Source organism: Xenopus tropicalis, chromosome 4 (genome assembly GCF_000004195.4).
Source record: "Xenopus tropicalis strain Nigerian chromosome 4, UCB_Xtro_10.0, whole genome shotgun sequence".
Taxonomy (NCBI): Eukaryota; Metazoa; Chordata; class Amphibia; order Anura; family Pipidae; genus Xenopus; species Xenopus tropicalis.
The window spans coordinates 73221673-73249077 of NC_030680.2; the positions used below are offsets into that span (position 1 = coordinate 73221673).

The 27405-nt window shown below is 37.7% G+C and overlaps 1 protein-coding gene across 4 annotated transcripts; it reads right to left on the reverse strand.

The window, feature by feature from the left end:
* Nucleotides 1-26978, reverse strand: mcoln2 (mucolipin 2). Of its 4 annotated transcripts, none has more exons than XM_002931693.5 (14): nt 26461-26978; nt 12091-12247; nt 9178-9351; nt 8279-8426; nt 6804-6897; nt 6629-6725; nt 5434-5533; nt 4765-4877; nt 3953-4102; nt 3660-3761; nt 3456-3578; nt 2738-2944; nt 1818-1942; nt 1-627 (listed from the first exon to the last, which is right to left on the reverse strand). In XM_002931693.5, exons 1-14 carry the CDS (start codon nt 26499-26501, stop codon nt 591-593), a joined length of 1668 nt encoding a protein of 555 aa, XP_002931739.3. In that variant the 5' UTR covers nt 26502-26978; the 3' UTR covers nt 1-590. The 4 variants fall into 4 exon arrangements, with proteins under 4 accessions (XP_002931739.3, XP_012817104.2, XP_031756679.1 ...); XM_012961650.3 differs by lacking the exon at nt 26461-26978 and adding an exon at nt 15806-15861; XM_031900819.1 differs by lacking the exon at nt 26461-26978 and adding an exon at nt 15225-15328.
* Between the last annotated feature and the right edge of the window lie 427 nt (nt 26979-27405).

Here is a 27405-nt window from a genome sequence, read left to right on the forward strand (position 1 = left end):
GACTTTATAATAAAGTGCCTTTAATATTATTTGTGAAATACAGTTGCAAAGACCTTTTTACAAAAGATTGACTTTTCTTAGGAGACGCATAAAAGACATTATTAGCACATTGCTCAGCCTAGCTTGTAATAGCAATGAGCATAGAGTTTATATATGGAATATGCTGAAGCTATGTGCATCACTCTTTCTACTTGTCCTTTTGGGACAACTAATGTTCTGCATTATAAACTGAATCTTTAGAGACTTTTTATAGGGGAAAATATTATGCATGATTTGGTCCTATTTTTAAACCTATGCTTAAGGATATTAAAAATATATATTTTATTTTGTGCTATAGGTAATATCATCCAAGAAAGAGGTTTTGTGGTTAGAACAGGAAGGAGGAATCAATGAAAGAATGTCCCCAAGGTGCCATATCTTCAACACCAGTTAAAAGGGTCTTTATAATGTAAGGAATTTGCTTAAGCACTTGGTATAAAGCCCCACCCTGTGACAAAATATTTTATACAATTCAATAAATATGTAGTTTGCCAACTGTGACCTAGTTAAAGCATATAGTGCATAATGTATGTCCCAGGGTCTGCCACATCTCAGTTAATAAGTATGAAGTCATCTTCTGCAGCTGGTCTGTAAAGTAAAAATAAATATCAGTTTTAGTTATCATTTCTCTTTCTAGATAAGTATTTGGATTAGTCATTTACAGGTTCTTCTCAGTTGTTGCAGAATTACAAAACATCTGCTTACTGAAATGAGATGTAGGGGATACCTGCATCTATGGTTCAGTACCAACCCAGATTCCAGACTCAAGAAATGCCATATTTTATATACTGAACTTATTGAACAAGCCTTAAGCTTTAGCATATATATAGTAGTAATGATCCTGTACTTTAAATTTGTCCCAGGATCTCCCAATTTTGGATTTTTTTTTTAGAAGTGCCAGTGACACTGACATGCTCAATATGCTCTGAGCAGCAGTTGGGAAGCTAAGCTTAGTAGTCGTAGAAAGTTATCAAGCAGAAAATAAAGTTTGTCTGTCATAAAGGGTGATGCTACAGGGCTGATGATTTAAGGAGAAGGAAAGGTAAAAACTTAGTAAGCTTTATCAGAAAGGTCTATGTAAATACAGCCATAAGCACTCACAGTAATGCTGCACTTAGTCTTCTATCAAAAGAAACACAGGATTTCTTGTCTCTTTTTTTGTAAACAAGATGTTCCAGTGTCTGACTTCCTCTCTCAGAAACAGCCTTAATTCCAGGGACCAGAGTCTGCACAGTTCTCTTCTCTCTCTCCCCTTTCCTGTTCCCCCCTTCCCTCTGCTGCTCCCCCCCTCCCACCAGAATGCTAAGAACTCCCTCCTCCCTTAAGAATGTGTGATCTCAGCTATAACGGCTAGAGGCTGCAGGAAGGAAGCTGCTTAAAATGGCAGCTGCTATCTTAAGCAAACGGAGAAAGCTTCTAAAGCTGTTTACTCAGGTATGTTCATGGTTTCTGCAGAATAAATATATTGTTCTAGGTGGCACTAATGTGGCAAATCTATTGGCAGTAAAATGCCAAAATGACTTTCCTTCTCCTTTAATTTCTGATGCTAATTGTACTGGTTTCAAAACTGCCATGCACTAATAATCTGAATTATTTACAAATCAGCCTTACATTGAAACATATTGAAATGCTTTGATATTAATGTAAATGCCCTGGCATTGAACCTTTATTACATTATAGACGTGACGTATGATTTATATACAGAAAAAAACAGGTTTAAGACAATGCATAAAGCATGTACATTTATTTCTATGCTCAGCTTTTTGGTCTTACTATACCTTCTACAGCAGCAGATAAGGGTCACTGCATTGTCTGGCTTCTTCCCACTGTGCTGTGCTACTGCATCATTTCCCCGCAGAAATTCATGAAGGTCTGTTGATGGGAAACCATTTTGCTGGTATTTCTAACAACAAATTATATATTCATTGTTAGCAACAAATATATTTATGTAGGTTATTGTACAGTGAGACAATAGTAATTTATGTTGAGTAATAAACCTTTATATACAATATATATATATGTGCTTATACTGTTATTTACATTTGTCCTGAACATGACATCATAACATGCTTATAAATATGGGAACCTCGCAATGTATGCTCGATTAACAAAAAGCGGTTGCTAATTTGTAATTTGTACACAGTGCTTTATTTATAAATTTGCTCTTCTAAAATACCTGCAGTAACACAAGACAGGTTTCTGTTGTTGCCAGAAAAGCTTTTATATATATATTCCCTGCATTTCATAGTTTTTTTGTAGCCCTGTCATTTCTAATGTATTTTAGTGGGAGCTTTTCCTGGTTTTTATATCTTGTTCCTGGTCTTTTATATTTTCTTTTTTACCCCAGTTTTGAGGATGAAGGAGAAGAAATAGTTATTATTACTTATTAACTAATAGTAATTGTTACATTGGAGTACATTTTTTAGTGAAATTAAGTTCAGAATGTTTGTTAGTACAAGTCTTTAAAGAACAACTATTTAACAATTTTTTTCCCACCCCATTTTCAAGGGGTTATTATAGCAAAATCAACATATTAATTTTAATGGAACTGTTGACATTTGTTTCCTATTTGTCTTGTGGACTTTGGTTACACCACATTTTTTATATTTGTGTAAAGAGTAAGTAAATAGACTTTAGTTATGGATCCCTTGTAGAAGCAATATATATGACTTTTGTCAACTCACAGTCAATAACTAACCTTAATTGTTTCATAGGAGTCTGTTATAAGTACAATGAATAGACTTAGGACCATGTAGATAAAAAGGCTAATAAAGGAATATAAGTACACTCTGCTGAATAGCCACACAAGGGTACTTTTTCGCCGAATCTCTGCAAATGTTGCAAACATGTCATCACCATTGACTAATGAAAATAGACATTCAGCAACTGTATTAAGGTCTTCGAACTGCAAAAACAGAGAGAGCATTATGAAGCACAGTTGAAAGTATATTAATGTTTTACAGTTACTATGCCGATCGAAGTAGCTAAAAAAAAATAGGTACCGGCACTCAAGGCAGTGCAAACAGGGGACAAGCCCCTTGTGTTTATTAAGTCATTCAAGGAAACACAATGTTTCAAGGGCATGCCCCTTCCAGCCTGATGAAGGCTCACACCCCTAAAATTTTGTGTTTCCTTAAGTGACTTAATAGATCAAAGTAGTTACAAAAACAGGGCATTAGTCATGCGTGTTACATCAATTATTCATAAATATGTATAGTCTACTACAGCACCATATTTTATGTTTGTTCGTTCTTCAGACTTTCTTGAAGACCTTCCTTGCTAGGCCTTTCTCAGTTAATAGTTCACTAAATTTAATCCCAGTAATAACCACATGCATATTTATTTGTTTTTAACACCCTTAACCATAAAACTGCATTTATAGATGCTTGAATGTGTGTATGTTATGTAACATATACCTTCTCATGGTAAGGTCCTAAAACAATCCAGCCGCAGAAAATGTACCCAAAGTAAATCATTCCTGCACAGCAGCAAAACCTTAAAACTTTTGGTAATGAAGCTTGCATTGTTAATATTAAAACCTATAAAAGAATAGACAGATTAGCAACACAATTTAAAAGGTATCTTAAAAAGGCAGATACTATTAAAATTATATTACTTACATTATATTTTTGAAAGTATCCCAAGTATCGAATGACACCGACCCAAACTAGTAAGGTAGATGTTCCAAGTAAAAGGCTGCAAACATCATAGCTAGTCATATTCTAGAAAAAAAATAGCAAGCTATGAAAGCAAAATACTTGATCAATAACCTTGCCCTAAGCGTTACTAGATTTTAGAAAGTTTATAACTTGTAAACTTCAATGATGTTATTAAAATTCTGAGAAAAAATGTCAACATTTGCAATTGCTTTTTTAAAACTTTAATACATTTACTAAACTTGGTATGTTCTTACCTTGGCTTTAATTTCCATTTTCATTATTGAGCCAACAATTGTCATCAAGTCACTTATGATCACTAGGACATACCAACCATTTATGAACTCTAACTTGTCAGAAGAACAAATGTGACGTTTGTATCTTTCAAAGAAGAAATTCACAAATCTCTGCAATGGAAAAACAGTCATCTATATGCAACAATATTCAAAATTCAGTTTTCATTTACCTAATATTTTTTTTAATTTGTGATGGCACATTAGGTTGCAATAATGAAAATAAAAAATGTATTATTCTTGAAAACCCATCCTTTCTTGGGGTTTCCATTTCCAGATAACATATCCATACAAAATGTACTGTGCTCAACTGACTCCCTAAATCCTTAATAAATGTAATCTGCTCTTTCTCCTCTAAACTTCATAAAGCTCCACCCTGCTGGTATTTTAAATAGAAGAAAGAGTAAGTATATATTATAATGTGACACCTTCCTTGTATTGTGGATGCTGTATGAATCATACTGCTGATTACATGTATTGCAAAACTGAAACTAACCTACAGTATTTGCTTCTGATTGTTGCAGATCTTGCACAATACTGGGGAGTAGTAAATCTTAACAGACTGGTTGTGCGGCTGTATTTACAATGGGTAACAATAACTTTTACATATGTTTTAACATCCTTTGTCCTGCTATCTGCTGTATGTATTGTTACACCCCTGACTCATGTAAAAACAGATCCATCAAAGCAGATAATAAAGCAAAAATACATGGAAGGCAAGATAGGTGGAACTTTGTGGAATTTGCTGGAAACACTGGAAACACTCTTATACTTACTTTTTGTAGTTTGATAGCAAGAACAATTGACCTTGTACAAAGGATAAGAGAAGCCAGGCATGTCAAAATAACAAATCCATCAAATAGTAATATATAATGGGTGTTCTTCTGAGCTGTTGATGTAAAGAAAACAGAAAAAAGGAAAGTCATGCAGTATTTTCAGGATCTCCTGTATAAAAACACTTGTGAAATTTGCACTGGAATTTGTTTGTTAAAATAAAATAGAGGTAGGTCATGCCATGGAGAACAGAAAATAGAAATACACAGACCCATTTTCTTCAGTACCACTGGGTTCATAATGAGTTTTTGGTGGTTAATAAATTTAGTTTTGTAGCTTTAGAACATTAACCATAGAGAGTGGTAGAAGTTGTACCAGATAATGAATATATCTAATGTAAAGTCATACAGCTGAAATTTGGTACAGTATTATCCATGAAAAATTAAAATGCCTACCAAAGAGTCCTAAGCCATCTTAAAAACCAACAAAGGCACCACTTTTACCTATGTTGTGTATCCAAAAGTCAATGAGCCTATGTTGTTTCAGGCTATTGGCCATGTTACTCTCGCCGGCAATGTTTTTAGCATGTGCCAATAAACTTAAATTGTTAAATGTCTAAAGTGCTTTTTTTATAAATATGAATAGAAATAGAAATATATGAAAGAACTTACTGCATCCAGAGATATGCCAGTCTTTGCAGTCTTGAACAGAAGCCTCACTTTCAAAAAATAATTTGATTTTGCCACTGTGTGCCTGGTTATTAAAGATAATCTGAAAGCAAATATTTATAATTAGTAAGTAATGGCATATAAAGGCATGAGTATTGGTTAGGCATTGCTCACCACTGCAACATTGCAAGACAGTGTCTTCCTGACTTTCATGGATTCTTTTGTAGTTGATTTGGCCATATTACAGATAAATGATAGATATATAAATAGATAGATAGATAGATAGATAGATAGATAGATATACAATTACATATTCTTTCAGGTTTCTTGAGTAACCATAAATCAGTCTGATTAGAGTCAGAGTCAGTCTGATTAGCTAGGAGATTTTTTTTTCCAACATGCTGACATGCCATTAGAATGTTGCATGGAGAGAATCATTTGCTATGGCCATACCGTTCAAATTATTTCATTTATGTCTCTATGAGGTTCTTGGCTGCATAATAATACAAACAGTGAATAAATATTGTAGAATATGCTGTAGCAGCTACAGTTTATATAAAACAAATGAGACTACAAGTATTTAACACAATTTTGTGGTAATTGTGTGTGGAATAGGCAATATTTACACAGGTTCTAAATAAGTCAGATAAATAAGGGTAGTGTTAGAAATATGCACTGCTCTATTGAAAATTGTACATGAAAGTAGTAATATAGAATATGAAATGGCAATTCCAAAAAAAATTTCGGAAAGAAGATTTATACAGGAAGCTCAAAAAATGAAGAACATTTCTGGTCTTGATAATTTATAGTTATGATGTGTCTGGGTTTTTTTAGAGCTACCAGTTCTATTAAGTTATGGTGTTTTTCTTTTCTCTCTGGAGATATTGATAAAGTAAGCAGTGTAATTATTATGATTTACATGTATTGTAAAGACTAAGACTAATGGAGACTGCAATTTTTATTATAGATTAATCCCTCTTTGATTTTGTAGCATCATTTCACCAGGAGAGTGAATTATTTTGTGCAAATTATTTTTAGTCATTTCAAAACTTTTATTTCTAAAGACAAGTTTTCCAACAGTATTCATGCGGTCATTTACTCAACATTGAAACACTGTCCAACAAAATTCAAAACAATACCAAGTAAATGTATGACACCTTTAAAGAGAATAAATTAGGTCACTTAGCATAGCACTTACCCTATTGTGAAATACATAGCAGTCTGGTAACTCACGTACTCTCATAGTTTGCAAATCAATTCCTTTCAATTTAAAGGAGATTTCCACTTTAATGAGCCTAAAATAAAGCATCACTGTTATGCTACACCCTAATATAGAACCAGGTGAATAGAATGTGGGAGAGAAAGTTTCATACCTGTACAACTCCAGATAAAAGAAAGTAGAGTTTATAGCTGACATGTTAGGTGGTTGCTTAGAAGCCAGTACCTCATGTTGTAAATGTAAGCATTCTAGGAAGAAATATAAGACAGAGGTATGTGTGATGGAAAACAAAAACACAGAACTACAAAACAAAACCATGCCTATGCCAATATCCTGTATTCATCCATTGATTTAGAATTCTTATTGCCTTCCGCTAATTCTAAAACTAGCTAAACTTATTTGTCTTACTAAACACCCCTTATTCTTTTATACTGCGATCACCTTCTACTATTCAATATGCAGCATGTAACAAACACTTGACTACAAATGTCAGAAACTAACATTTTTTTTTTTATTATTTGCTTTCTGGTTTCGTTGTTGACATTTTTCTTCCATTATAACAGACTATTCCTTTTCAGTGTTCAGTGACCCTCACTAAAATGCAGTTGTTTACTTTTCTGTAGCATTTGAGCATAGGCAGTAAATAACAAATTAAAATTTGAAAAAAAAAATGCAATAAAGTAAGAAAATAAAAGCAAAGATCTGATTGGTTGCTATGGGCAACATCACCGGTGATCTTTGTTTCCAATGTTAATAAATACACCCCTAAAGGGCACATTTAGTAATCCACGAATCCGAATGGGAAAAATTCAGATTGGAAACGAACATTTTGTGACTTTTTCATATTTTTTGCAGTTTTTACGCAGTTTTTTCGTAAATTGTTACGACTTTTTCGTAGCCGTTACGACTTGCGCGAATTGTCGGGACTTTTTCGTAGCCGTTACGATTTGCTCGTATATTGTCGCAACTTTTTCGTATTGAGCACTCGTAAACGGCGGGCAAACCTTTCAGACTGCATGATTTTGGAAGCCTCCCATAGGACTCAATGGCACTCTGCAGCTCCTGGCCCAAGGAAAGTCACGATACTGAAGCTTGAATGAATCCGAAACTTTCTTACTGGGCGCGACGGCTACGGAAAAGTTGCGACAATTCACGCAAGTCGTAACGCTACGAAAAAGTCGCAACAATTTACGAAAAAGTTGTAACGGCTACGAAAAAGTTGCGACAATTTACGAAAAAAATCGCAAAATACCGATCATTACGAAAAAAACGCATTCGGACATTCGTGGATTAGTAAATGTGCCCCTAAGTGTATATTAGTAATGCTTTTAAAAAGAGGGCCTGTTACAGTTCAAGCAATGCTTTATCCATCTACTAATTTGAATAAAAGTTTCTATTGGTGTGGTAAGCAAAAAGAGTTCTCTGACATAGCTCATCTTTGATAACACATTTATTCGGTTTTTCTTACTATATCTTCTGGGGTTTATGGTATACTTTTAATGAAACATAAGAAAAAAAATTGAGAAATGTTTTTTCCTAACTAGTCTGAAAAAAAGGCTTTACATTGGGGTTTTATCCAGCTTCTTGGTGCTGTAACACATAACAACACATATTAGTGTCAGAACTTACCTGTTTCAACATTAGGATCTATGTAAAAAGTGTCATTGGAAGGATGAATTGAGTCTTGATGGTAATGTTGCTTGCAAACTTTTAGGCCTCTTTTCTCACCCCTCTCATAGGCAACTGTGCCCAGTGATATCTCCTTTAGACGGCGGTACTATCCAGATAGAATTAATGCAGAGTCAAAATCAAATAAGACTGCTAATGCAGACCAATATGTGCACAATATTTTGCAACAATGTGGCATAATAGGAACACTAAATCAAAATCAGACTGTGGTAAACACTAGGGATGCACCAAATCCAAGATTTGGCCAAGATTCGGTCTTTTTCAGCAGGATTGGGATTCAGCCGAATCCATGGTCCTGGCCGAATCAAATCCAAATCCTTGAAATCATGTGACTTTTCGTTCACAGAAGCTGAAAATTTTCGCAGCGCACTGGGTTTATTTTAACCGATTGCTGGCTTGATTTTCATATGCAAATTAGTGTTTAGTATGGTATTTTGCCAAATCTTTCACAAAGGATTTGGGGTTCGGTCGAATCTCAAAATAGTGTATTCGGTGCATCCCTACCTAACACAGCCCATGGCCCCATTCCTTTCCCATCTGCTAATTTTGAATGCCCATCTGTTTCCAAAAGTTTTCAGTGTAGTTTTCTCCACATTCTCTGTTGATACTCTTTTTGAGAGACTATTTCCCATTTTGCTGATCCATTTATGAATAGCCACAGCCTGTCCTCTACATCACTGGGTAGTCTAAAGGGGGCATTTAGGGAAATGTATATTATTTGTCTTGGATATCCCTATAATTATCAATTATAAAAATATGTAATTATAAATATATAATATATTCAAACCAGATTCCCTGTCGGTGCTCCCTGATGTGGCTATGCTGATATAAAATGTTACCTGTTCAATAGCAAAAAATATGCTGTCATAGACATCTTTCTGTGTATATACAGTGCGGCTACAGTCATCCTCATCCCTGCCAGTATATCCTTTAAGAAACAGATGTTTGAAAGCCATTGTACTTTCTTCTTTGTAAGAAACAACAAGTTGGTTGCTTAGCCCAAACAGGACAAGCTGGAAGAACAAAAAAAAATAAAAAATCATTGAATGACAACAAAAAAGCTAATTAACATATCTAAGGATCTACTGTTGTAGTGTAATTAAACATTTTGAATTTATAAGTCAGTAATATGTATGAAGCGTTGGTGCTGTTATTAGAGGATATAATCATCATTGTTTCCAGTATAATGATATTTATCATCTAAATATAAACATTTCAATTTGCTGTTGACAGAAATAATCTGCATATATTTAGAAGTGTTAATTTGCACCTATTAACATTTATTTGCTATGTTTCTACAACCTACCATTTACATTTGCTCCATATCATGGACCCACTTCACCTAGCAACATTTGTTTAAAGTCAACCTTCCCTAAAGGTAGCCATACACAGGCAGATTTCAGCTGCCGATTTGGTTCCTTTAAAATGATTCGGCAGCTTATTTGCCATGTGTGGGTACCCCAATGGGTCTACCCGCCCGATATCTGGCCTAAAACTGACCAGATTTGGATTGGCAGGTTTGATTCTCCAGTGGATTGGGTATCGCATTGGCTCATTCACGTGGTCCTTGGTCCAATGGTGGGAGAAGATCTGTTAATTTGGTGACCTGGCCAAATAAGCGGATCTTACTGCATATGACTAGTGCCACACGGAGCAGATTCTCGGCCTGCCTCCAAGTTTAGGCAGAGAATCCGCCCAGATGGTTTAAAAGCCTTATATTTGTGCGTGAACCAGAAGTATTGCTTTGGCCCGAGTGTAGGCACACGCGGTGTATTTCAGACAGAAACTGTTTGAACATGAAATGACTTAACATATACAAAATTCCACCAAAAAATTCCTGCACTCCAAACACTTTATTGTTAAAAACACGTAGACAACAGTAAAAAAAGGCAACGTTTTAGAGCATGACGCTCCTTTACCATATACAAAAAAATGTTAAACATATAAAAACAGTTTGAAAGAGAAACTAACCAGCCAAAATCATGAATGTGTGCCAGAGAATGTGTGACACATGTAGAAACAAATGTAGGGAGGTAATAGCTAAACAGACCTAATTCTACTGAACTGCTTTTTTTGATGTACAATATTGCATATACAAATGACCTTATCCGCGCTTTACACTAATATTAGTGCTCAATATAATATTCAACCAGTGACACCCCACCAATAAGGTGAAATAAAGATAACCTAACGTGAACAGCTGCCTTCCTCCAAACTAATCCTCTAGCAAGAAAAACTATCTCAAAACAGAGTTGGCGCTCCCACAAAACAAATCACCATGTGATGTGAATTAATTCAAACAATTTATTGGTGAATCATAATAAAAACAAATACACATAATTAATTCTAACAATAAATAAAATACATCAGTGTACAAGGAGCATAATATTTCACTTAGAATGACTTAAGGATTCAATATATAAAGACACAATAAATTTTACAATAAATTAAGTAGAGAAGGTATAAAAATACATAATAAAGGGATAAAAAATTGCACATATGCCCTATCCAAAATACCTACAGCAGTATCTACTCAACAAATATTACACATATGAATAAACCTGTCCCTAAGGAGAACTAACTTCCCTATTAATACCCTAAACGGGGAAAAATTATTTCAGAAAAAAAGTAAGACGTTTAGTTCAGCACGCAGCTTAAAACATGTGAAGTTGCATTTAGCACAAGTGATTTGTATAGCTATGTATACTAATAGCGCTTAGAAATTAGCGTAAGTAAGGTGAATAAAAAGTCCCCCAGTGCTGAGCAAACATAAACCAAATCGTACCCTCTGTCCGTCGCGCCGCGTGAGAGAGCGGGTCTCTCCGACATTAGTGACCCATTAGTAAGTTCCCGGCCGGGACAGAGGGTACGATTTGGTTTATGTTTGCTCAGCACTGGGGGACTTTTTATTCACCTTACTTACGCTAATTTCTAAGCGCTATTAGTATACATAGCTATACAAATCACTTGTGCTAAATGCAACTTCACATGTTTTAAGCTGCGTGCTGAACTAAACGTCTTACTTTTTTTCTGAAATAATTTTTCCCCGTTTAGGGTATTAATAGGGAAGTTAGTTCTCCTTAGGGACAGGTTTATTCATATGTGTAATATTTGTTGAGTAGATACTGCTGTAGGTATTTTGGATAGGGCATATGTGCAATTTTTTATCCCTTTATTATGTATTTTTATACCTTCTCTACTTAATTTATTGTAAAATTTATTGTGTCTTTATATATTGAATCCTTAAGTCATTCTAAGTGAAATATTATGCTCCTTGTACACTGATGTATTTTATTTATTGTTAGAATTAATTATGTGTATTTGTTTTTTTTATGATTCACCAATAAATTGTTTGAATTAATTCACATCACATGGTGATTTGTTTTGTGGGAGCGCCAACTCTGTTTTGAGGTACAATATTGCATAACATAAAGTGCATTTTCTTCAGATATACCACAGGCTTCGCAAATCATACTGACTAAAAAATGTTTCCTGCACATTTCAAATGTGATATACCCTATTTATAGCAGTAAAAATGACTTTCTGTAATAACTACCTTGGTAATAATACAGAATTCAGGATCTGAAAAACACATTTAATGTTAGTCTGTGAACTCCAAATCTGAATATCACAATATTACAGAGAATATTCTATATGATGGATCTCTATTATCTCATGATAAAAGTGTATGCATATTGCCATCATTAACCAAGTTGTTACACGTACAATTTATAAAAATGTTTTTTATTCACCTGTGTAGTCACCATGACTATCTTCAGCACTTGAAGAAGCAGTTTCCATGGTATTTGGTGCCTCGCTCTGTATTTGTCACATGGATTCATAAAATAAAACTTCAGGTCTTCTTTAAGGATGTTCTCTTCTCTATCTAGCTGAGCCATGGAGGTCCTCCTATAAAGAAACATACAATGCCAGGCCTCAAAGTTATTATTATTCATTATTTTTATAGCATCAACATATTGTGTAGTGCTTTACAGGGAAAATACATAATTTACATCAGTCCATGCACCAGTGGAGCTTACAGTCTAAGGTCACATTCACACACAGTATGGTCAGTTCTATCAGGAGCCAATTAACCTGCCTATATGTTTTTGGGGTTTGGGGGGAAACCAGAGTACCTGGGAGAAACCCACTGGAGCCTCGGCAGAACACACATACTCACAGATATTCTGTACTAATGACCACAAAAAACTAATTTTACTGAAAAAACAGGTGTTCATCGGTTGTTAGCTCATTTATTAACCATCATATTTTTTTTTTAATATAAAACTACACTTTACTCTCTAGTATCTCTCTAGAGTTAAACATCTAGCTACTGTAATTTTTCCGTCCAATATATTGTTGCTGTCTCCTTTTGCATCTTCCCAACTAGCAATGTAAAATGTTATCCAGTTGTCAGGGTCACGAACTTGTGGCAACAATAAAAACATTTCTCTGTAAGGTTACAATTTTATTATTACTTTTTATTCTTATCTTTTTATTCAGGCCATATAATCATCTTCCAGTCTCTTATTCAAACCATTGTCTCATTGCTGAGTGAGACCCAAGCAACAAGATACAGTAGCTACTGAAATTCCAAGCAATGCAGAAAAAGCTTACAAAAAGTAAAATGGAAGAAAACAACAGCAGTCTCACCTTTTGTGTTGGTTATTGTTTGCTTTGTGTGTGTTCAGTGCATAAACCTTTTTATTGTACTGCACTGTGGAATATGTTGGTGTCTTTTACTCTGACAGGGGAAGGTGTGTGGGTGTGTGGTAGGAATAAAGGGCATTAAATTTCCAAGTACATGCAGGGCTGGAACTATGGGTGAACAGAAGAGGCAGTTGCCTACTTGGGGGTGCAATTAATATTTTAAAAGATCTTGAATTAAAACATATAAATGATATACTGCACTCTACTACTCTCTTCCCGGCCTACTACCTCCTAACAGGAGTGGGTAGCGATTGGGAGGGGGGGGGGTATGAGAAGCTGTTGTGGCAAGCAAGCAGTGTTGGAAGATGGGTGGCTGGCACAAGGAGTTCTTGTGTTGTTGGACTTTTTGGACCAGTTTTCAGTATGTTACATGGACACAAACGTACCAACATTTGCAAATCAAAAGATGGGACATTCCATGTCACACCTAGTTATGGCCTATATGATATAACCAGTCCACACAGAAACTCACCCACTTTCTGGGGAGTCCTATATTCCAAGATTCATGACAGTCCTGTGAGAACAATACAGGTCCTTCTCAAAAAATTAGCATATTGTGTTAAAGTTCATTATTTTCTGTAATGTACTGATAAACATTAGACTTTCATATATTTTAGATTCATTACACACAACTGAAGTAGTTCAAGCCTTTTAGTGTTTTAATATTGATGATTGTGGCATACAGCTCATGAAAACCCAAAATTCCTATCTCAAAAAATTAGCATATTTCATCCGACCAATAAAAGAAAAGTGTTTTTTTAAAAAAAAAAAGTCAACCTTCAAATAATTATGTTCAGTTATGCACTCAATACTTGGTCGGGAATCCTTTTGCAGAAATGACTGCTTCAATGCGGCGTGGCACGGAGGCAATCAGCCTGTGGCACTGCTCAGGTGTTATGGAGGCCCAGGATGCTTCAATAGCGGCCTTAAGCTCATCCAGAGTGTTGGGTCTTGTGTCTCTCAACTTTCTCTTCACAATATCCCACAGATTCTCTATGGGGTTCAGGTCAGGAGAGTTGGCAGGCCAATTGAGCACAGTAATACCATGGGCAGTAAACCATTTACCAGTGGTTTTGGCACTGTGAGCAGGTGCCAGGTCGCTGCATTGACCCTGCCCTTGATAAAACACAGTGGACCAACACCAGCAGCTGACATGGCACCCCAGACCATCACTGACTGTGGGCATTTCCCTCTCCCCAGTCTTCCTCCAGACTCTGGCACCTTGATTTCCGAATGACATGCAAAAGTTGCTTTCATCCGAAAAAAGTAATTTGGACCACTGAGCAACAGTCCAGTGCTGCTTCTCTGTAGCCCAGGTCAGGCGCTTCTGCCGCTGTTTCTGGTTCAAAAGTGGCTTGACCTGGGGAATGCGGCACCTGTAGCCCATTTCCTGCACACGCCTGTACACGGTGGCTCTGGATGTTTCTACTCCAGACTCAGTCCACTGCTTCCGCAGGTCCCCCAAGGTCTGGAATCGGTCCTTCTCCACAATCTTCCTCAGGGCCCGGTCACCTCTTCTCGTTGTGCAGCGTTTTCTGCAACACTTTTTCCTTCCCACAGACTTCCCACTGAGGTGCCTTGATATATGCTAATTTTTTGAGATAGGAGTTTTGGGTTTTCATGAGCTGTATGCCAAAATCATCAATATTAAAACACTAAAAGGCTTGAACTACTTCAGTTGTGTGTGATGAATCTAAAATATATGAAGGTCTAATGTTTATCAGTACATTACAGAAAATAATGAACTTTATCACAATATGCTAATTTTTTGAGAAGGACCTGTACATGTTACCAACTACAGCCTTTATTGAGTGGTATTGTATGCATTTATATTTACAAACACACACTGTAGAACTGACAATGCTCTTTTGTGTGTATGACAAAACATCTTTTTTGAATTTTAAATGAAAGGTAATCAAGGAACTGCAGCAATCTAAATGTCATTTTAAATATTATTCATCTAAAACAAACATAGCAAGAAGCTATATAAAGAATCTGCCAGTAAATGTTATCAGCACTTATTTATAACTGATAGAATGATAGGACTATAAACAGTGTGTTCATCTAGATTTTAGATTAGTGTGTTAACTTCTGCAAATCTAAACAGCAATTTCCTCAGACGCTTTACTAGCACAGGCATAGCAAGCAGAGATAGAAGTATATCATGTAGTTTTACCGTTTTGTGCCTCTTTATAGCTGCCAAACTATTTTATAATTCCTGGAGAAGAGCAGGCAGTAATTCGCTGTAGCCAGAGCCCATGTGCTTGCCAAAAGCTACACTCAGTCTTATACTGCACAAATGAAAAGATGCAATAAATAGGCTCAAGGTTTAGCACGTGATCCGGATATCTTGTTTAAAGTCTGGCTTAATAATCCTCTTCACTTCAGCACTTAATCAGTGGAGCAAGGAAATTTCATCAGCGACTCCTGGAACAGGTTAAATTTTAATATGGATATCCAGCTTCCACTTATCTAAAGAAGAATCCAATCTTTTACTACAGATTTTATCCCCCCATTTCTTCTATAAAGTGCTGCATTTATAAGAGCATTTATATGCAGCTATAAAGTGTGCTCTCCCTGTTTTGCTTAGTTCAGAATGACTTTAGCTATGTATCTGCTAATACTGATATTTTTAACCCATGGATCAGGAGCCAAAGGTTGTACCCATGCTGTCTAGGGTGGGTTCCCCATGACCCCCTCTGATAATGTAATGTTTCTTCCTAAAATAGAAAATAGAAATTAAAATAAAGTTCATACCTGGTTATATGCTAATTTTTGTTCATAAAGCATATTTATGGAGTTCTGTATTTTGCTTTCACACTACTTCCTGTTACAGTTAGAGTTGCATTATTTCTGGTCATATGATCTCTGAGGGAGCACACAGCCCATCACTAAATGGTGGATCAAGGGGAAGGATTTTAAAGGGCAATATGTACTGATATATATATTCCAATTTGGTGAGATTCTTTAATTCTTTTTTTTTTTTTTTTTTTTTAACTTTTTTATTGAAAATGATAGTTGTATAACAATTTCGTCACCATTGTGTAGTATTACATTTGGTACATCAATAAACTGTTCATTTGTTAACTATACATATTTGGTATGCTTCATTCTTTAAATGGGGAAGGGGGCATGGGGGGTGGGGAGGAAGGGAAAAGGTAAGGGAGGGGGGTGAGAGGTGGGCAAGTCGGGATCTTGCTTTTTCAGGGTCCCGGCTTGCTGGGGAGTGAAAGGTGGAAAACAAAACTTGGAATGGTGGGGAAAAAACTGGTGTTATAACAAAACATTATATCAAGTTGATCCTGTTGGGAGGCTTCTGTATTCTTCTCACCGAGATCCGGGTACTACCTATAGGTTTTCTTTACTCATGTGTCTCTTGGGACTTTTCAGTAGATTTCCCCCATCATACAAGTTTCCTACTATCTTATATTGGAAGTGAGGGCATGGTTCAGCTCAGAGGGATAGAATATTGTAGCCATGGAGCCCATATTTTTTGAAACTGTTCTTGCCTATCTGTGAGAATACTAGTTAATTTTTCGTTAACTAGTATCCAGTTAATCTTATTTTTTAATTGTGGTATGGGCAGAAGTGGGGATTTCCACTCTTTGGCTATAGTTAATTTAGCTGCTGTGAAAATTTGATTTATTAACGTTCTTGCGTTTTTATTTATGTTGGGGATTTTCATTCCCAATAGTGCATGCTCTGGTGATTTGGGTAAATTTATACCTGTAACAGAATATATCATTTGGTATACTCTGGTCCAGAATCTCTGCACTCTAGAACATTGCCACCATATATGGTAAACCGTGCCTTCACTTCCGCATTTTCTAAAACATTGTGGGTCACATTGGTTGTTAATTTTATGGAGTCTGGATGGGACCAAATACCAGCGTAGCAGAACCTTGTAACCTGCCTCAAGCAGGGAGGTATTAATTGAGTTATGTGCAGTTTGATCCCATATTACAAACCAGTCTTTTTCCTCTAGTGTTTGACCCAGGTCTCTTTCCCAGGCTCTTACGTAGGGCAAGGTTGGTGGGAGGCTGGTCTCCGATAAGAGACTATATAACTTTGAAAGTACTCCTTTTGAATAAGGATATTTTGTGCATACGATTTCCAGGTATGTGGAAGGTGGTACCTGTATGCCTTTAAATTTAGATTTCAGGTAATGTTGCACCTGCATGAACCTGAAAAGTTAGTAAAGGGAGTATAGTTGTTGGAATCTGTCCCAGTTCAGGGGGCCAGAAATTCCATACATGTGTCTCAATACAGTCAAACCTTTGGCCTCCCACCATTGGAAAGATACCTTGTTCAGTCCTGGCTGGAATTCGGGATTTCCTATTATGGGGACTGCTGGGTAATGGGGAGAGAATAGTTTCGCTTTGTGTTTTACCTTATCCCAGACACCTAATATATGTTCTAACATGGGGGTTAAACCATCTGGTCTATGAACATAAGGTGTCCATAGGGTTGCTATTAGCTTTACCGGGTGGATAAGCGTTTCCTCCATGGTAACCCATTTTGGAGGAGGGTTAGCGTACATCAGAGGGATGGATGCTAGTTGGGCTGCCTGGAAATATTTCCCCATATTTGGGGCACCTAAACCTCCCTTTTGTCTTGGTGCAAGCACTGTCGCTTTAGAAACCCTGGGAGGTTTAAAGTTCCATATAAATTTCATTACCTGTTGTTATAGCTTTTCAAGGTCTGCATTTGGTATAGGAATTGGTAAAGTTCTAAAATAGTATAGTACTTGCGGTAGGATGACCATTTTAACGGCATGTATTCGGCCGATCCAGGAAATATCCTGTTTCGACCATTTCTCTAAGTCTTCGGCTACCTTTTTCCATAGGGGGGGGTAGTTAGTCTTATAAAGGTCTCGTATATTTGGGGTTATTTTGACCCCTAGGTATTTTAAATATGTTGTTTGCCATTGAAAGTCAAAATTCAATTTAAGAAGCTTAATTTGTGGAGGAGGGAGATTAATGTTAATTGCACAGGTTTTGGTATAGTTTATCTTGAGCCCTGAAAGTCCTGTAAATTTGTTAAATGTATCTATCAGATTAGGTAGAGTAATTAATGGTCTAGTTATTAGCATAAGAATATCGTCCGCAAAGAGACATAGTTTGTGGTGGGTTGAGTCTACGTTTAGCCCCGTTATATTTATATTGTTTCGGATTTGTGCGGCCAGTGGTTCTAGGGCCAAAATAAACAGTATCGGAGATAAGGGGCATCCTTGCCTTGTGCCTCCTGATAGTTGAAAGGGATCTGTAAAGTAAGGGCCCCATCTGACATATGCCTGAGGGTTATTGTATAGAGCTTTAATAACGTGTCGAAATTTCTGTTTAAAGCCCCATCTCTCTAAAATGTAGTGTAGGTATGGCCATGACACTGAGTCGAAGGCTTTACTTAAATCAATAGATACGAGTAGCCCAGGTATAGCCTTAGATTGTATTGTGTGTATAAAAGTTAAGGCCCTTCTTATGTTATCCGATGCCTGGCGTTTGGGGACAAAGCCTACTTGGTCGCTGTCAATTATAGTGGGTAAAAAGGTGTTTAGGCGTTCGGCTAGGATTTTTGATAAAATTTTTACGTCTATATTCATTATTGAAATTGGCCTGTAATTGGCACATTGTAACGGGTCTGTGTCTGGTTTTGGTATGGGAGTGATCTGGGCTAGGAGGGAGTCTCTCCCCCAGGATCCTCCATCCATAATTTCGTTTAGAGTATTCGTTAAGTAGGGAATTAATATTTTGGCATATTTTTTGTAGTATAAGGCTGTAAAGCCATCTGGGCCCGGTGCTTTTGATATTTTTAATTGTTTTATTGCCTTCCGTACTTCCTCTTGGGTTATTGTACTTTCTAATAAATTGGACTGGATATCCGTTAGGCATGGAAGGCCTGCTGATTCTAGGAATTTGTCTGCTTTTACCTTGGAAAACTGTGTGCTTGTGGAGAATAATGTTTTGTAGAATTTGTTAAACTCCTCTATGATTTTACTTGGGTTCCCTGAGACCTCTCCCTGAGAAGTTCTAATTTTATATAAGGCTGTGTTGGGTTTTGATGGTTTTTTTAATTGTTTAGCTAGCAATGTGGTAGGTTTATTGCTTAGTGAGTAATATTTTTGAGATCTCCATTGCAGTGTGGAGGCTGCTTTAGCTGTTAAATGTAAATCTAATTCGGTCCTTAATTTGGTCAGTTGCGCTCTCAGTAGTGGGGTGGAGGTCTCTTTGTTTTGTTTCTCTAAGTCTTCCAGTTTGGCTTGCATTTGAGCTGTTTGCTGATTAGCTTGTTTGATCTTATGGGAGATGACATTTATTATATGCCCTCTTAATACTGCTTTGTGTGCTTCCCATAAACTAACCTTGGAGTTGACACTGTTCTCGTTTTCTTTGAAGTATTGTTCAAGATGATTTTGTATAGCTTCTTGGGTTTGCGGGATTTTCAAGAATGTGTCGTTGAGTCTCCATTTCCTAGTTGTAGGTGTTTGGTGAAGATCTCTTAGGGTTAGGGAGAGTGGTGAATGGTCTGACCATACTGTTGTATGTATTTTGGACGATATAATGTTTGGTAATAGAATTTGTTGTGCCCAGATATGATCTATGCGGGAATATGTTAGGTGCGGGTTAGAGTAGAAGGTGTAGTCTTTTTTCTTAGGGTTCATCTCCCTCCATACATCTACCAGTTGCATAGAGGATAGTGTTTTCTTAAGAAGGGATAAATTCTTGTGAGTTGGTGGATTATTTTGTTGGGGCGGTTTTGGGAGATTTTCGGGTTCTGATGGGTTATATCTATCTAATGACGGGTCCATGCTTAGGTTGGAGTCACCTGCCATGAGGAGAATACCTTCTTTATATTTTTGAACTGTATGGAGCAGGTCTACTAGGAATGTTACCTGATCTGTGTTTGGAGCATAATAATTTACTATGGTAATTTTTTGGTCCTGAAGGTCCCCTATTAAGATCAGGTATCTCCCTTCCTGATCTTTAATCTCGCTCCGGATTGTTAATGGGAAACCCTTTCTGACACATATTGCTATTCCTTTTGTCTTATTTGGGCCATTTGCAGTGTAGAAATTGGGAAAGAAGGGAGAGAGGAATTTAGGGATCGATGTGTTTGAAAAGTGAGTTTCCTGTAACAATAGGACATCAGCTCTAGTTGAGTGGTAGTATTTGAATGCTTTAGTCCTTTTGTTAGGGGAATTAAAACCTTGTACATTGTGAGAAATGAATTTCAGTTGGGATGCCATTATCATTTATTAAATAAGGGTATTGTGACAGTGTGGAATCCATTTCTGTGAAGTAGGAGTAGTTGAAGGATGGTTCGGCTTTCCCTTTTTAAACCATTGTTTCCCTATGGTTTCCGTGTCTATGTTAAGAGAATGTGTGGATAGAAGTACCTTTATATAACTCACGTTTTGTTGTTTGTTACGTCGGACTATTACCTTGACTATTCGGCCTATGGTTCCCGGATCTCGGATCATTGAAGATTGGGTGTTTGAAGGGCAGAGGGTATCCAACAGGAGTACAAAAAAAAGAAACATTGTTATTACATCTATACAAATCAAAAACATTTCCGGCCTAACGGCCAACTCTGAAGTTAAGATAGAAACTTTTTAACTTTTTACAAGTCTTAGGTTAAGCTAGAGGGTGTGTAGCTTTTTCGAGGGGCAGCCATGCTGACACACCGGTGCATACGTAAGCGTGTTGTCTGTCCATACTGGTTTAACGTTTCCCGTCCATTATATTATTACGTTCGATCCCATTTGTAGGTGGTGGTTTCAGGTTTCCAGGGGGGGTTTCCCTCGTTCACGTGGTGTACGTTGAATTTTGGACCATATAGGCGATAAGGTAACTGATTGGGAAGGGCTCTGTGAAGGTGGTGGTGACTGCCTTGTTGGTTCCGTGAGATGGAGGTGTTGTAAAACTTCCATGGTGTCACCCACTGTAGATGGGGAGTATTGCTTGCCGTTATAAAAGAAATTAAGACGTAGTGGAAAGGACCATCGGTACTTTATGTTTTTTGCCTGGAGAATAGTCAAGGCTGGCTTGAACGTGCGTCGCCTTTGGATGGTTTGTGGGGCCAGATCTGTAAAGATTTGAATAGCGTGGCCCTCATGTTGTAGTGGAATCGTTTCTCTAGCCGCTTTCATGATCGCTTCTTTTGTTTGGTAGTAATGAAATTTGGCGATAACATCCCGTGGTTGATTTGGCTGTGCAGGTTTCCCCAGCGATCTATGGACTCTGTCCAATTCCAATTTGGCCTGGGGTAGGTGTGGTGCTAGATTAGTTAATAATGTTCCAATGTCCTTTTCCAGGTTTTTATAAGATTCTGGAAGGCCCCTTATACGAATATTTTCTCTTCTTGAGCGATTTTCTTGGTCTTCCAGCTTTTCTTGTAGATCCATTATTTGTCTTTTCATATTGTTTATATCCATATCGTGTCCATCCAGGACAGTAATTGCATCGTCCATCTTTTTTTCCAGGAGATCAGTGCGTTGGCCCAGTTCCCTTATTTCTTTGGTTAACGTTTTGGTAATTTTCACTGAGGTTGCCTCCAGCTCGGTTCGTAACATATGTTTGAAGCGTGATAGCAGGTCAGATTCTTTCATATGTTGTGGAGGGTCTGTTTGTAGTGTTGATTCTGTGTCCTGCTGGTGGGAGGGAGTCTCAGTGTCTGAGTCTGATTGCAGGGAGGGGGTGGATTCTCTTGGTTTTTGGAGGTATTCCTCAATATGTTTGCTAGATGTTGGCTGCCTGGGTGTGGGCGCCTGTGTGCCCCGTGCTTTGCCCCACTTCCCCATTTTTATAATGCTGTAGCCAGAGAGGGGATATATATCAACAGGCCTCAGGTGGGGGTTATGGTTCCTGGCTCTCTCCTGTCAGGTTGCCAGGCAATGCCAATGTCTTTAGTATGACTGCTATGGCTGTGTATGTTTCGCCTCTTTAGTTTTGTTTTTTTTTTTTGTTTTTGTTTTTGTTTTTTTGTTTGTTTTTTGTTTTTTTTCCCTTTTCCCCTCTCCTTTTTCCAAACTTTTCCTTTCCCCTTTACTGTATGGGTTCAGTTAGGGGTATTCCCCTTGTTGGATTTTGGGCCCTTGGGTTCTCAGGCCGGAACCGAGTGGGGGTTTCTCTCTGGAGGGGAGGTGGGGTTGGCGTCACCCACAAGGTGATGATTTTGGTCTCACCTTATATAGTTGCGGTGACTCCCGGCCCTCTCCTAAATGCCGTCGGGGCAGTGCACAGTTAGGCCGCGTTGCGCCTTGTCTCCCTCTCTGCTCGAGGTGTCGGCTCGGCGCGGTAGGCCCTGTGACGTATGGGGTTTAAGGAGCACTCGCTCTTATGTGTCCTGCTCCGCGGCTTGAGTCGATTGAGGTCCCGGACTCCGGTCCTCTGTTCCCCGTAGGTACCTCTATTTATTGCCACTCCTGCCTGGCGCTTAGCACCCCTATGTCTGGGAAACTGCCGTTTCTAGCACCGGTGAGTTGCGGAGCTCTATGGCGATGCGGCCATTTTAGATGCTGCGCGCATGCGCCCCCCTTAATTCTTTAATCTGTTGGTTAAGTATTCATTCTGGGGGTATAGTTTTTCTTAAAAAAACATTGTGCTTATAGAAAGATAGAGGCTGCAAGTTACATGGTGGATCTTACAAATGTCACTGGATGCCCTTTATTTAATATTTAGCAATTAAATAAGAAGCTATAGCCAGATCATTTATCAAAATGGCAGATGTAATGTGCTTTTCTCCATAAGGGCGAAGACAGGGCAATTAGTATCTGCAATTTTTTAATTCTGCAATCACAGCGATGAGGAGAAGGAAAGGCAAAGTCACTTGGGGGTGCCAAAATGTTTGGCACCCCCAAGTGACTTAAATCGCTTACCTTTTACCCCGGACTGGTGCCCCTGTTCGGAGAGAACAGCACCAGCCCGGGGTAGCTGCAGCGCTTCCTCCTTCCTGTTCGCTTGCGCTCATGCGCAGTAGAGTGAAAAAGCCGAACTTTAACAGAGAAGTCAGCTTTTCACTCTACTGTGCATGCGCCTGTCATGGGGTCCTGGCAGAACGAAGCAGGAAGGAGGAAGCACTTGCTCGCAGGTACCCTGGGCTGGTGCTGTTTCCTCCTAAGAGGGGCACCAGCCCGGGGTACAAGGTAAGCGATTAAAGTCACTTGGGGGTGCCTAACATTTTGGCACCCCCAAGTGACTTAGCCTTTCCTTGTCCTTTAATCTCTGACCACAAGTGTACAAGTCAGTGTTTACATTGTACCGCACAGGACTAGTCACCACGACTCTGCCCTAAAGCATTATTTAAGTTCTAGTAAGAGGCAACCTTTAGATTGTATCACCAATTTTTGTCTATAGTTAGAAGTGATTGTCTACCTCTGTTACACTGTCATATAAAACACTTCCTCGGTCACAAAAACTAACTTAGCAAAGTTAATGAATTATCTGTGTTTACTAATTCCATTGACAAAAAACTTCCTCCAGTGGCTAAAAACAGAATGTATCACAGACTGTAGTGCAGAGAACTTTTGACTTTTTGGGTTCAGGCCAACCTTAAAGGAATACTGTCATGGGAAAACATGTTTTTTTCAAAACTCATCAGTTAATAGAACTTCTTCAGCAGAATCCTGCGTTGTATATGTTTTTCAAAAACACAGATTTTTTTATATTTAATTTTGAAATTTCACATGGGGCTAGCCATATTCTTCATTTCCCAGGGTGCCACAGCCATGTGACCTGTGTTCTGATAAACTTCAGTTACACTTTACTGCTGAGCTGCAAGTGATATCAAAATGCATGTGTTCATATAAGCATGATTAAAACAAATCCTGTTGAATATGCCATCACTCATCTCACAAAATAGTATCTAGTGTCTGATTGCTTTTTAAAATTGTTCCCTGTGTACCTGACACACAATTCCCTATAGAAATCCTGGAGTCCTTTATGCCCACCTGGCCACATCCCTGATACTCCAAAACCACCTTGATCTACCAAAACTCTGCCCCTGATCTGCCCAAACTGTGCTTGGAGGGAGGCCCCAAAACTTTTGTGACATTTCAGGTACATAGCCTGAAACCTTGACAGTTTGGTCCCAAAACTGAAAGTTAGTCTTCTTTAATCACCGAGTTTCTGCAATGGACCACTGTCAAATCCATCTTACTGAAATGAAGACACTGTGGAATTGTGCATGTTTTGTGGAGAAAGCCCTGTTTGAAACATCATGAATCTTTACCTGTATGCTGTGATTCCTTTGATGTGTGATTAAAGTTATTTAGCATTACTGCTTGGAAGTGCTTGCCTTTCCTTGGTACGAAGAGTGACATATGGGGTGACCTTCTTACAAGCTCCAAAGTAACTGACAATCAACTCAAATGTGCATAATAGATAATTTAAGTAGAAATGCATCTTGTAGCAACTACAAGACACATAACCTGGAAGAAAAGCAACATCAAAGACCTTCCCAATCTGACTGGGGCTCATTTATAAACACTGGACAAATTTGCATCCGGGCAGTAAACCAATGCAACCAGTCAGTGACTTTTAAGCCAGCTGCAGGTAAAACAGTGATGGTCTGACTGGACTGCCCAGGTGCAGATTGACCAAATGTTTAAAATTATTCCCCTTCCCCACCATGTCCAGTACTTATTAAAGTCATTATTTAGGGTTTTTTTCAGTTTCTCTCCAGTGTCGAATTTCAGCTGGTATCTGGTTGCTAGGGTTCAGATAACCCTAGAAATAAGACAGTAGTTTAAATGAGAGGCTGGAAGATGAATAGGAGAGGGATATTAAAAAGTAACAATAAGAACAAAATGCTTGAGTCAGAGAACACTCGTTTTCCAGCTCCTGGGGTCAGTGACCCCTATCTGACAGCTGGAAAGAGGTAGAAGACGACAAAGTAAAAAATTATAAAAAATTAAGATTGATTGAAAAGTTGCTAAGAATAGGACATTATACCATACTGAAAGTTAACCTAAAAGTAAATAACCCCTTTTATTATTAGGTCTATTTTTCGAAAGCATAATCTAAACTGTTGTGAAAGATTAGAAATAGATTTTGGCCTCTCCATGTCATTAAATAAAAAACTTAACTTATCTGAGGCAGGGTGGCAACATATGATATATGTAAATTACATTTCTACATGCTTTTTCATCTACAGTAGAGTGAATAGATAACCATCTGTGTTACTGTCACCGAAAAGTTCTCTCTTTCTATTTTAGAATTTAATATTGCACATTAGTCAGAATCTTCACTATTAATCTGAGTGACAAGATAGCCAAAACTGCTGAACATTCCATTACTCTGTCTGATTATAAGTAGTAGTGGTTGGTGTTTGACTGCAAATAGCCAAATGTTATGGCTGAGTACAGTACAGCTCTACATCTGTTCAATAATTAGGGTTTTTCTCACACCCCTAACTTTTCAAAGACGGTTTTTAATCAGAAAACAAAAAACATGGTTGTTTGTGCCTGTTTTTCTACTTGCACACCCTTTTGAAAATTTTATGTGATCAACTTTTGCTGGGAAATCTTCACAATTATAGAAGGAGTTATTCCTTCCTGAAATCACACCTCTAGTTTTGATCAAAGTGGCTTGGGTGCATTTTTAAGCAAATATTTTTGTTAATTATTTCCTTTTCTCTGTAATGTTAAAAAATGCTTGATGCTAGCTAAATGGCATTCACATATATTGGTGGCAAGAACATCTTAAAGAGCTTTTTTCTTTTTTTGCTTATTTAATGGGTTTTGTAGTACTAAACTAAAGTATACTATCCAAATCATGAAAAAACCTATTTGGAAAACCCCCATGTCCCAAGCATTCTGGATAATAGATCCTATACCTAAATTGGTAACAGATGGTATAATATAATACCCAAAACTCTTACTAACTGAAAACTGTCCTACAGATCACATATAATCCAGAGTCTCTGTCATAGTGGCAAGGCCAAACTGGCATTCATTGTGTTATGGCATCAGTGGTATATTTCTAGCTGGCGAAATACGAGGCAAAAATACAGTTCTCATGCGTGCTACAGAAAGCTGACCAGATTTTCCCTTTAATTAGAAACACTAATAATCAAGTGTGCACTGCAGGGAAGTGCTGATTAAAATGCATCCCTGCAGCCATTATTTTTTATGCGTCCTACTTAGAGGAATGATTTGTTCAAACTGAAGTACAAAATAAAAGATTGTTTGCAGCCACAGACTGAGGGAAATGGTTTTATGATGCACACTTCATCCTATGGCACAACAGTCATTTGGATATTCAATTAACAGCCTCAGCCATTGAGGGATTCCTGGAAACTGCAATTTACCACAGCACAACAATTTCAAGTTTGATCAATATATATTTATGTTCTCTCCCAGCAGTGCAGTGTAGTAAGACATTTATTTGCAAATGACATAATGAAAAAGGACATACCTGACTGGGACATTGCCAACACACTTCATGGAAATGTTCATCCTGGGGCTGGTTGTACAAGCACAGGGCAAGCAGATTAATCAAGGAGGTCAGCAAGGTGCATGTGTAGGTACTAACAGTGCTGTTTACAGGGACTCGTAAATTGATAAGGTTGACCTATGACTGATAACGAAAAAATGAATTGCAGATGGAGGATGACCAAGCAGAGTTTGGTAGGAAGCGTGAGTGTCAGTTACTGAGCCTTAGAGAGTGTGTGCTTGTAGAAACAATACTATGGCTATTCTGCCACTACTAGCCTGGGGCAGGAATGGCTAGTGCTAGTGTGGAATGATAGAGATATTTCACTTCATCTGGATCAATTAATTTTTATGTCTGTGTAGGAAAGAGGCTAAGATGGGGAGGGGCATATTTTTCAATGGCATGGCTAGAGGTGGGCCTAGCTAAAGCATAAACCACCTTTTTTGTACATTTGCATCTGTAGGACAGTGTTCAACTTTATACCAAATGGCAAAATGGAATAAGCCCAACTGCTTGCTGCACAATGCTCTACTTTGCATGCACTGTGCTGATTACTAATAAGCCATGCAGCAGGTGTATTTTATATGTAGTCGCTATTGTGCCATTTAGGCTTGTCAAGTCATTCCTTTAACTGCCCAAACATAGAATATCATGCATCATGCACAGCAAGTAGATTTTTATAATTAAATATATACTATATGCCTGAATAAAAACTGTGATTACTTCAAAATGCATCTGAATACAGTTTCACTTTTAAATGGGTGAGTTGTCAAATAAACATATATCGAAACAAGTGCACTGTGGTTGTGAAAGGAATACATATTTAAATGCAATTGATGAGAACTACACCTATTGCATTTAAAGGGGTGGTTCACCTTTAAGTTAACTTTTAGTATGTTATAGAATGGCCAAGTCTAATCAACTTTT